The 11,257-nt window shown below is 38.6% G+C and overlaps 1 protein-coding gene and 1 pseudogene across 1 annotated transcript; both read right to left on the reverse strand.

Moving 5' to 3' along the window:
* Positions 441–1,376, reverse strand: OR5BB24P (olfactory receptor family 5 subfamily BB member 24, pseudogene; annotated as a pseudogene).
* On the reverse strand, positions 7,634–8,596 carry OR5BB14 (olfactory receptor family 5 subfamily BB member 14). The gene is given in 1 exon segment (NM_001391376.1): positions 7,634–8,596. A coding segment is annotated over 1 exon segment (963 nt).
* Positions 8,597–11,257: the final 2,661 nt, after the last annotated feature.

Genomic DNA, 11,257 nt, shown 5'->3' on the forward strand with positions numbered 1-11,257 from the left:
ATCAAGATTATAAAGCGTTATTTTAAAAATTATTTTTAATTTCCACGTATTTAATTTTATACATTATTTTATTTTCATTGAAATATAAATAAATGCTTGACAATTAAAAAAAAGAAAATGGGTGAGGAAAAAATTGTGTGGCTTCTAGGTTCTTCCTACTTCTCTGTATATAAGGTCTGACAGTATCTCTGTTCAGAAAACATAGCGCTTTATCAGCCTAGTTCTATTCATGGAAACAGGCTTTGTAATTTGCATTCAGTGTTGATAACACTGCCTCAGACATCACTTGAAGGTAGTAGTTAAACATAAGGGCAGCAAAAATCAAGGAGCTAAGTGTTCACTTCTCTTTACCTAGCTATCTTGTGACCCTCAAAAGGTCGCTTGCATATTCTTACCCCTGTCTTCCTTATTGGGAAATAATACCTGCACAAGTATTGTTTTTATTGAGGTAAATGTGCCGCCCTCTTCATCACCATCTTGAAGGCCTCTTTCATCTCCTTGTGCCTCAGACTGTAGATGACACAGTTTAACATGGGGATAAAGATAACATAGAACACTGACAGCACCTTGTCCTGCTTCTTGGAGTGGTTAGAGCTGGGAAACAGGTACACGGAGGGGCTCATGCCAGAGAACAGTGTCACAACTGCCAGATGAGAAGCACAGGTATTTAAGGCCTTGGCATTACCTTTAATGGAGGATATTTTCAGGATGGAAGCTGAAATGAAATCATAGGATAAGAGGATAACAAGGAAAGAACCAAATCCTACAAAAATACCTACCAGAAAAAGGATGATGAAGGGATTAGAGCAAGACAAGGGAATAATCTGGGTTATGTCACAGAGGAAATGTTGAATGAGACTGGGCCCATAGTTGTAGAGATTAAAGAAAGTGACTATTTGAACTAAGCTACTAAAGAAACCACTCCCACAGGCCCCAGCAACCATATTCTGACAGAGGCCAGGAGCCATGATGGCTGAGTACTGAAGAGGCCTATTAATAGCAACACATCTGTCATAGGACATGGTAGCCAAGAGGCAGTGCTCAGTCAGACCCATCCTGGACCCAACAAAACACTGGGTGGCGCAGGCAATGAAGGAAATCATTTTTTCTTCTTTTAAGAAGTCTCAAAGCATCCTTGGGCTGGTGGAAGAAGAACAGCAGATGTCTAAAAATGACAGGAAACTGAGAAAAAAGTACACAGATTTGTGCAGGTTGGAGTGCATCCTGATTAGGATGATAAGACCCATGTTCCAGAGGAGGGTCACAAATTAGATCCCTAGGAAGACTGGGAAGAGGATAAGTTGCAGCTCTTTTCGATCTGAGAGTCTCAGGAGAACAAATATGGCCACAGAGGTGTGATTTCTGTCACCTCCCATGGACCTGCTTCATACCATCTGCTGAGAAAAAGATGTGAGAAGGAAAAGGATTTATTATTAAAAAACAAAACTAAATGCTGTTCATTTTTTCCACTAATGCAGCTGACTAAATATATAAACTTAAATTATCAATGTTGAATTAATTGGTGCCTTTCATGTATAATCACCAACTTTTAACAAAAAAAAATTCTCCCTGTTAAATATTTTCACTCTCTCTTTTAGGACAAAAGATAGTACATGAGCATCATTAGTACATTATCACTAAAATGTCTTAATGTTTTACCACTCCAGAGTTTACAAATATATGAGACTTTGGAAATAGACCAAATCAGTAAAATACATCATCTTTCTGTATTATCATCCAAAGATTCTGCTCAGCCACAGCTAAGATATTAACTCAATGATTGAAGAAGCCCCTGAATCATGCTGGGCCTTGTATGTCAAATGAAAATGGTGAAGTATGAGCTCTTTAAAATCTCCTTGATAACTAGTATTTGATTAGTCTGCAATCAGGGAAGCTGGAAATTTCTGTAATTACTTTTCCACTTTCATAAAACCTGGAGAGATATAAGAATAAAGTAATGGGATGGTGGGAAGAGTCACACAAGAAGCAGCTTGGAAATGGATGTGACTTACACAACTTTTGACTCTAGACAGGCTCTTGAGAAGTTAGATATGACAAGGTAGTAAGGTCCATTATGCTCCCCTCCTTGTACGTGCAGATTTTTTTTCCCTCAAATCAGAGATTCTTAAGAGTTAAATTATCTAGGACAGTGATTCTTGATATTCTTTGGGTAAGTGATACTTAAAAATCTTTTAGAAACTCTGGACCCTCTACCCAGCAAATTGCAACCACTTACCACCATCGCATATGGTTTTCTTGGATTCTAAATCACCGTTGAGTCTATTTTTGGTGCCCATATTAAAGCCTTCTCCTAGAAAGTAGAGTGACTTGAACTCATGTAAGGGTTAGGATGCTTAGGAAATGGATACAGAGATTAGGAAAGTCAGGTGAGATTTCTGGAATTTCTTTCTCTTTTTCTCATTGGAGCCAGTCCAGGGAAGGCAAGCGCTAAGTCATCAGGCCAACAGGTAAATAACCAAAAGAATATTTTCACATCTGGAACTGTATGCCCTCTTCAAGATGCCATAGTTGTCATATCTCCAGATGCTCATTCGAACATCTTCCAACACAAACACATTTTTATTCAGATGAACTCAAACTAGAAAGCAAATCATCACATTCTGTTAAAGGTAGAAAATAGACGTCAAATGTAGCCTGGGAGTTGTGGATATAAGTAGAAGTCTTGGAAATTTCCCTGGAGAAAGGCTGTGACATGAATGAAGTAAACTACGTCTATGAACTACAAATATTTGTCAGCATTAGCTATCCAAAATGTCTTCCTTCTGCCCAAACAATTCCCACACTCTTAGTTCCAAAAATGAATAAAAATGGAAAATTCCCACAGAAGCATAAGGCTATAGCCTGAGAAGTAACGTAGAGGGTTCCTTTCCCCAAATCAAATCAGTCATGACTTCACAGTACACTGTTTTGAAAAGAATTCTGAAAGAATGATGAAATTAAATATAAAAGAAATTCAAGATTTGCCCTCAACATGGAAAGAGAAATGGTAGCAGACTGTGTGTTTACTCTACCATACTTAAATGTGGTTCTGTCCACAGTGAGACTGAATGGATGGAGGATTTTGTGAGAAGAGAACAGAAATTTCATTGTTCATCATCATCACCATCGTCATTACTAACACTCATGACAACAAAAAGATATATTTAGCAGCTAAAATACGTACTGGTTTCTTGTACTTGCAGAAATATTCACAACTTCCTCTAATGTCCATTCATTCAATATGGTAACCTTAAATCTGGTGTGCCATCTACCAAACATAAACATTACTCTAAAGATTGCCTCTATGTTTCTATTATATGCCTCTGAAACCTCAACTAAATGTATGTCATTGAATCTTCCTGTTCTACCTTCCACATCACTGAAACACACATTATGCGTCTTTCTCTACTGTGTTCTGTTTACTTTTTACAGATCTCTCTTCCAGTAAATTCATTCTATCATAAGTTGTGCTAATTGGCTGTTTACCTCAGTCACTGAATTTCAAATTTCAATCATAATATTTTGTTTTCTCCCTAGAGATTACACTTTGTTCTTTACCCCAATTAGCAGCTTTGATAATCTCTTATTTTATCATACTTTCAATATTATATTTATTTAAATTGTTAAACATTTAAATTATCACCATCTAATAATACAAATGCGTAGATTTGCAAGTCTCATTCTATAGTTTGATGTTATTGCTAACTCTTGCTCAGGTGCTTTGTTTATTTGTGTTTTCAGTGATTTTTTAATCTTCAGTTCATGTTTCCTTATATTATTTGTGAGCATCATTGACACTTGAGTTTGAAATGTTTTCCTTCAGAAATGATTCTATATTACTAAGTTCAGATACCTTAGGTGCAACACCAATCCCAAACCCCTTTAAACAAAAATTGTACCTGGTGTTTTTTGGTGTCATAATAGTAATAATATTTAGTCTGTGTGTCTACATAAGTAGATGAATGACGTTAAAAATTATCAAGGGAAGGAGTGATGTCAGCATCTTAACAGTGAATGACATTTCTCCTTTTGGCCCTGCTTCTGTAGCAGTCAGTTGGATATCCATCCACAAACAAAACCACCTTTGTGGGAGTTGTAGTATCTGGCACTATATGCTAAGAAGCCAGAAGGAATCTCGCCTACCTGTGCATCCAGCAATAGGTAGATGGATCTCATTATGGGCTAAAAGGTCAGCAGTGGCCAGTGAACCTGCCCCAACCATCTTGGCTATGGTCAGGTAAGCCTAGAGAGTGCAGACTTGGGAAGACACCCATGAATAAGAGACACATTGTGGAAGCCCAGCCTTCCTGAGAGGGAATTCCAGCACACTAGGTGGAACAGAAAAAAAGTATGAATTTGGTCACAGTTGAGACAATGAAAGGTGCTTTTGCAGCACCTCATCCCCTCAAGGTAACACTGCACAAGCAAAACTATTCAGCAGTGGCAAGCTATCCTGCAGGGAAAAAAGAACAGTGAATGAGCACTCAGATTACCCCTGTAGTGCTGGACACAGCCAGAGAAACCTGTCTTTCTCCTGAAGTACCTAGACTACTAAGAAGAGAGTTCATGACTGCAGGGAGAAGAGAGATGAGGAAATGGGCAAATAAAAACATCGAGGGGCATTAACAAGGCATAGTTGCTGCTGACTGCACTCAGGATTTTACCAGAAAGTTCAACCATGAGCCACCAGGAGTACTTTACCAGATGATCTCCTGACCAGATGCATGGGACACTCAACCTGCCAGTGCTAAGCCCATACCTCTCCCCACTCTGCAACTGGATCCTTGTACACATTTCCAAGGGCAGCAGTGAGAGTAAATCTGGTAAACTGAGTGCTCTCAGAAAAACAGATGTGGGTCTGTGGGAAAGGGAGAAATTACAAACATGAGCTGTAACACCTCATTCTGGGAAAGAAAAAAGAGGTTTCCCGTAGCCAATCTAATTAGTGGTAATAAGCGTAGAAAACACAACAGCTTAAGAATTCTGCAACAAGAAGGAGCAAGAGGATGCAGCATGTGTACCCATACAAAGGCAGAGAAAATCTCAGATATAACAAAATGAGCAGAACGAAATACTTGCTAAAGAGATAAAAATTATAAAAAAGAACCAAACAGAAATTCTGAAGCTGAAGAATTCAATTAATGAAATGAACAGTTTAATAGAGAATATCTGCAGTGGAGTAGAGCAAATGCAAGACAGATAAGTGAGCTAGAGGACAGAAAGTTTGAAATTACCCTGTCAGAGCTAAGCAAAGAAAAAAGAATGACAAAATGCAAAGAAAACCTACATGGTCTATGGGATTCCATCAAAACACAATTAGAATAATTGTGGTTCAGAAGAAGAAAAGAGACAGAAAGGAGCAGAAAACTTATTGCAATAAACAATCCTGACACTTCCAAAATATGGGGATAGATTTAAACACCCAAGTTCACGAAGTGAACAGATCATTCTGCCCTCATCCAAGAATAATACCTGACATTTTACTGTAAAGATTCTTCTTTTCACTGAAGCTCAGAGAATTTGGTTAAGAAGAAAGAGAACCTAAGGAAGAGCCATAAGAGGAGGGTGTGGAGCAAGGGAGAATGAAGAGTTATAGAATGGGAGATATCATAACCTTTATAAAACTTATAAGGACCATAAATCTTACTCACATAGGTCTTACTGGGAGAATCATATGGATATTGAGATAGCGCAGTATCACTGTTTTCTATAAATCTGGCCCTCTGACCTTGACCCAGATTCCCCAGGATAACAGAGTTCTTGCCAAAGGTTGAAATTGCTTATTTCTTTTCAAAAGAATTATTCAGGTGAGTCCCATTGCATTCCAAGATTTCATGGTTTAGGCCATGAAATTGGATGTTCACTCACCAAAGAGATACCCACAACTGGGAATCCTCTTAACTGTGTTATTAGGGCAGAGGTGAAAGGAAAAATGACAACCATAGGGAGAAAACTCTCCAGGTACTTGCTCTCTGGAGTCATGGTTTTCAGGGCATATTTTCCATAGTAATTTCACGCCCCAGTTTGTCATATCCCTTCTGATTCAATTCCCCACTTCCTCATGGCCCAATTATGATCTCATGATTATAGCTTTTCTTTTAACAAGCTTGGAATCATTTGAGCTGGAAAGGAATTACAGATTGTCTAGTCTAACACCATAATTTTCAAATTGAGGGACTTGAAGCCAGAAGAGCTAAAAGATTTGCCAAAAATGACACAGCTGGCTGACAATATAGTTTGGTAAAAATAAATTAGATATATGAATGCTTCCCTGTTTACAAAGCATTTTCTTTTTAGATATACACACTTTCTCAACTCCCTGACCTGAATCAATTATCATAGCAGCCCTCGGTGGCTGACACGGCATGATTTCCTATGCAAAAGTGAGGATATAGAACAATAAGGAATACAATAAAACTAATTTATGACAGAGCCTGGAATCCCCAAGAGGCTCAGACCCCTGGAACTTGAGTCTCACCTCCCTAGACATGCCAGTACAGCCATCATTTCTGAAGTCTTGTATTGTCTCTGAGAAGCTACCATGGGGCATCTCCAGGCCACTTATGCCCAGAAATTGATGATTTTGATTTCTTTCTAGTCTCTGAGAATCTTCCCAACTCTTGACCATAAAAGTACTGCTTCTTTCTACCATTTTTTTCCCATTATTTTTTAAAATTCACTTCACAAGGAGGCTCAAGGAGTAAGATAGAGGGAACAAAGTTATTTGGGAGTGAAATCAGATCAATATTTCTCCTGCTCTTCTCCTTTTGTCTTTTCTCTTCTCCTCACCTCCCCTACCCTTCCCTCTGTTCCCTTTCTTTTTCTCTCTCTGCGTTTCTCTCTCACTTTCCATTTTTCTCTTTCTATGTCTCTCAGTCTCAGACTCTCTCTCTCTCTCTAAGATTATAAAGAATTCATTTTAAAATTATTTTTAATTTTCACATGTTTACTTGTTCTACATTATTTTATTTTTAATTAATATAAATGAATGCTCAACAATTAAAAATAAATAAAAGAAATGAAGAAAATTGGCGAGGAAAGAATTGTCTGTGTGGCTTCATAGCTTCTTTTATTTTCTTGACGTATAATATGTATCACAAACTGTTCTCAAAAAATAGTTTTATATAACTGGGTCTAATCATGGAAACAGGCTTTTTAAACTGAATTCAATGTTGATGACACTGCCTCAAAGAGATCACTTGGTGGTGGCAGCTAAACTTAATGGCACCAGGAATCAAGGAGCCAAGTTTTCACTTCTCTCTGCCTAGCTATCTTGTGTCTCTAAAAAGGTCACTTCCGTATTTTTATCCCTGTCTTCTTTTTTTTTTTCTTTTTTTTTTTTTTTTGAGGAATATCAGCCCTGAGCTAACTACTGCCAGTCCTCCTCTTTTTGCTGACGAAGACTGGCCCAGAGCTAACATCCGTGCCCGTCTTCCTCTGCTTTATATGCGGGATGCCTACCACAGCATGGTGTGCCAAGTGGTGCCATGTCCACACCCGGGATCGGAACCGGCAAAACTCGGGCCGCCGAGAAGCAAGAAGCGGAACGTGTGAACTTAACTGCTGTGCAACTGGGCCGGCCCCTAGCCCTGTCTTCTTTATAGAGGAAATAATACCTGCACGAATATGGTTCTTACTGAGTAAAATGTGTTAGCCTCTTTATCACCTTCTTGAGGGCCTCTTTGATCTCCTTGTTCCTCAGACTATAGATAAGAGGGTTTAACATGGGGATAAAGATAACATAGAACACTGACAGCACCTTGTCCTGCTTGTTGGAGTGGTTAGAGCTGGGAAGCAGGTACACAGAGAGGCTTGTGCCATAGAAGATTGTTACAACTGCCAGGTGAGAGGCACAAGTATTGAAGGCCTTGGCACTACCTTTCACAGAAGATATTTTCAGGATGGAAGCTGCAATAAAACCATATGATAAGATGGTAACTAGGAAAGAATTGAACCCAACAAAAGTACACACCAGAAAAAGAACCATTTGGCTGATGGAGGGATCAGAGCAAGACAAGGAAATAATCTGGGTTATGTCACAGAAGAAATTTGGAATGATATTGGACCCACAGTGGTAGAGATGAAAGCAAGCCACTGTTAGAAATAAGCTACCAAGGAAACCACTCCCACAGGCCCCAGCAACCATCTTCTGACAAAGGCTGGGAGTCATGACGACTGAGTACTGCAGAGGCCTACCAATAGCAATATATCTGTCATAGGCCATGGCAGCCAAAAGGCAGCACTCAGCCAGACCCATCCAGCACCCAACAAAATACTGGGCGGCACAGGCAGTGAAGGAAATCATTTTTACATCTCTTAAGAAGTCTGAAAGCATCCTTGGGCTGGTGGAAGAAGAATAGCAGATGTCTAAAAATGACAGGAAACTGAGAAAAAAGTACATAGGTGTGTGCAGGTGGGAGTCCATCCTGATTAGGATGATGAGACCCAGGTTCCATATTAGAGTCACAAGGTAGATTCCTAGGAAAATTGGGAAGAGGATAAGTTGCAGCTCTTTTTCATCTGAGAGTCCCAGGAGAACAAACATGACCACAGAGGTGTGATTTCTCTCTCCTTCCATGGACCTGATTGGTACCATCTCTGGAGAAAAAGATGAGAGGTAAAAATGGTTTCATTTTCAAAAAACACAAAGAAATATTCTTTTTTCTTTTTGCAATCATGCAGCTGACTAAATATACAACATTGAATCATGAATGTTGAATTAACCTGTTTCCTCCATCTTAACTGAAAAATATTGTCATTCTCTCTTTGCCAATGAAAGACAGTAAATAGACATCATTCGTACATTATTCCCTAAAATGTCTTAAGGTTTTCCAGTTCCAGATGTTACAAATATACGACAATGGGGAATTGACTAAATTAGGAAAATGCTGTCATCTCTCTAAATGGTGAAACAGAACGATTCTGCTCAGCTATGGCTCTGATATTGTTTCAGTGCTTGAGGAAGCCCCAGAATCATGCTGGGCCTCGTATGTCAAACGAGCATGGTGAAGTCGGTGCTCTTTAAAATATCCATGGGAACTAATATTCAATTAATCTGTAATTAGGGAGGGTGGGCAATTTTGTAACTGCCTTTCTGTTTTCATAAACCCAGGAAAGAGATAATAATAATATAACACGATGATGGGAAGAGTCACAAACCAAGAAGCAGCCTGGGAATAGATGTGACCTAACCAACTTTTGACTCTAGGAAGTCTCCTGAGAAGTTATATAAGACAAGACTGAAAGAGCCTTTATGCTCCCTTCTTTGCAGGTGCAGATTTTTCTTTTCTCAAATCAGAGATACTTACAAGTTAAATTATCTAGGACAGTGATTCCTGATCTTCTTTGGGTCAATGATACTTTTGAAATTTGTTGTAAACTCCAGACCCTATAACCAGCAAACTGTAACCACTTACTACCTTTCTGTATGTTTTCTTTTAATTTTTTTTCTTTTGGAGATTGGCACCTGAGCTAACGACCGTTGCCAATCTTCTTTTTTCTTTTTCTTTCTGCTTTTTCTCTCCAAATCCCCCCAGTACAAAGTTGTATATTTTAGTTGTGGGTCCTTCTATTTGTGGCACATGGAATGCCGCCTCAACGTGGCCTGATGAGTGGTGCCATGTCCGCTTCCAGGATCCGAACCAGCAAAACCCTGGGCCGCCATAGCGGAGCGTGCAAACTTAACCGCTCGACCGCGGGGCCAGCCCCCGTGCATATGGTTTTATTGGATGCTAAATCACCCTTGAGTCTATTCGTGGTTCGTAGGTTCAAGGCTTCTTCTATAAAGTAGAATGGGTTGAACTCATGTAAGGGTTTCGATACTTAGGCAATAAACATGGGGATTAGGAAATTCAGGCAGGATTTCTGGAAGTTCTTTCTCTTTTTCTCATTGGAGCCAGTCCACGGAAGGCAAGCACTAAGTCATGAGGCCAAATGGTAAATAATCAAAAGAATATTTTTGCCTCAGGCACTGTATGTCCTCTTCAAGATGCACTAGCTGCCATCTCTCCAGATGGTCATTAGAACATCTCCCAACACAAACACATTTTTATTCAGATGAACTTAAACTGGAAGGTAAATCGTGGGGTGCTGTGAAAGGTAGAAAATAGATGTCATAGCATGGAAGTTGTGGATATGAGTAAAAGTCGAGAATTCCCTGGAGAAAGAATGTGGCACTAATGGCATAACCAGTGTCTATGAACTACAAAAATTTATCAGCATTATCCATCCAGCATGTCTTCCTTTTCCTTAACCATTTCCCAGCCTCTGAGTTCCAAAAATGAATAAAAAGATAAAATATCCATAGAAGCATAAGACTTTAGTCTTGGAAGTAAGGTAGAAGGATTCATTTCCTAAAATCAGTGCAGTCATTTCTTCACGATGCACTGTTTTGAGAAGAACCCTGACGGAAAGAGGAGATTAATTGGAAAAGAATACTAAGATTTTGCCATCACTATGGAAGGAGAGATGGTCGCAGACAGACTACATGTTTACCATCATGGAATTAGATGAGGTTCTGTCCACAGTGAGACTGAATGGAAGGAGAATTTTGTGAGCAAAGAGCATAAAATTGCATTCTGCATCATCATCACCATCAAAATCATAGCCAATAATTATGACAACAAAAAAGACTTATTGAACAGCTACAGTACATAATGAACATCTCCTTCTACTCATGGAGATATTCATGGTTTTCTCTAATGTCCATTTATTCAGTATGGTAAACTTAAGCCTGTTGTGCTGTCTACTAAGCACGGATATTACTCAAAATTGCCTCTATAACTCTATTATATGCCCATGGAACGCCAGTTAGAGTATGCTGAATCTTCTAGCTCTATCCTCCACATCACTGAAATATCCATTATTTGTATTTCTCTAATGTGTTCTGTTTAATTTTTACAAATTTCTCTTCTAGTAAATTCATTCTATCATAAGTTGTGCTAACGGGCTAACTCATCCATTAATTTAAATCATAATATGTTGTTTTCTCTCCATTATTCTTTTTTTTATCCTTTTCTCAGATACTTAGTTTTGATAGTCTCTTATGGGTTCATCATACTTTTCATAGTATTCTTTATTTATACATATTATAAATATGTATAAATACCTATTTAAAATATTGAAATTATCTTCTTGAAATTACTATGTAATGATTTAAATACATCTTTTTGCAAGTCTGATTCTACAGTTTAATGATATGGCTGACTTACACAAGGTGCCCTGTTAACTTGTGGCTTAGTGATTATTTTTAATCTTG

This window comes from Equus caballus, chromosome 12, assembly GCF_041296265.1.
Source record: "Equus caballus isolate H_3958 breed thoroughbred chromosome 12, TB-T2T, whole genome shotgun sequence".
Lineage (NCBI taxonomy): Eukaryota > Metazoa > Chordata > Mammalia > Perissodactyla > Equidae > Equus > Equus caballus.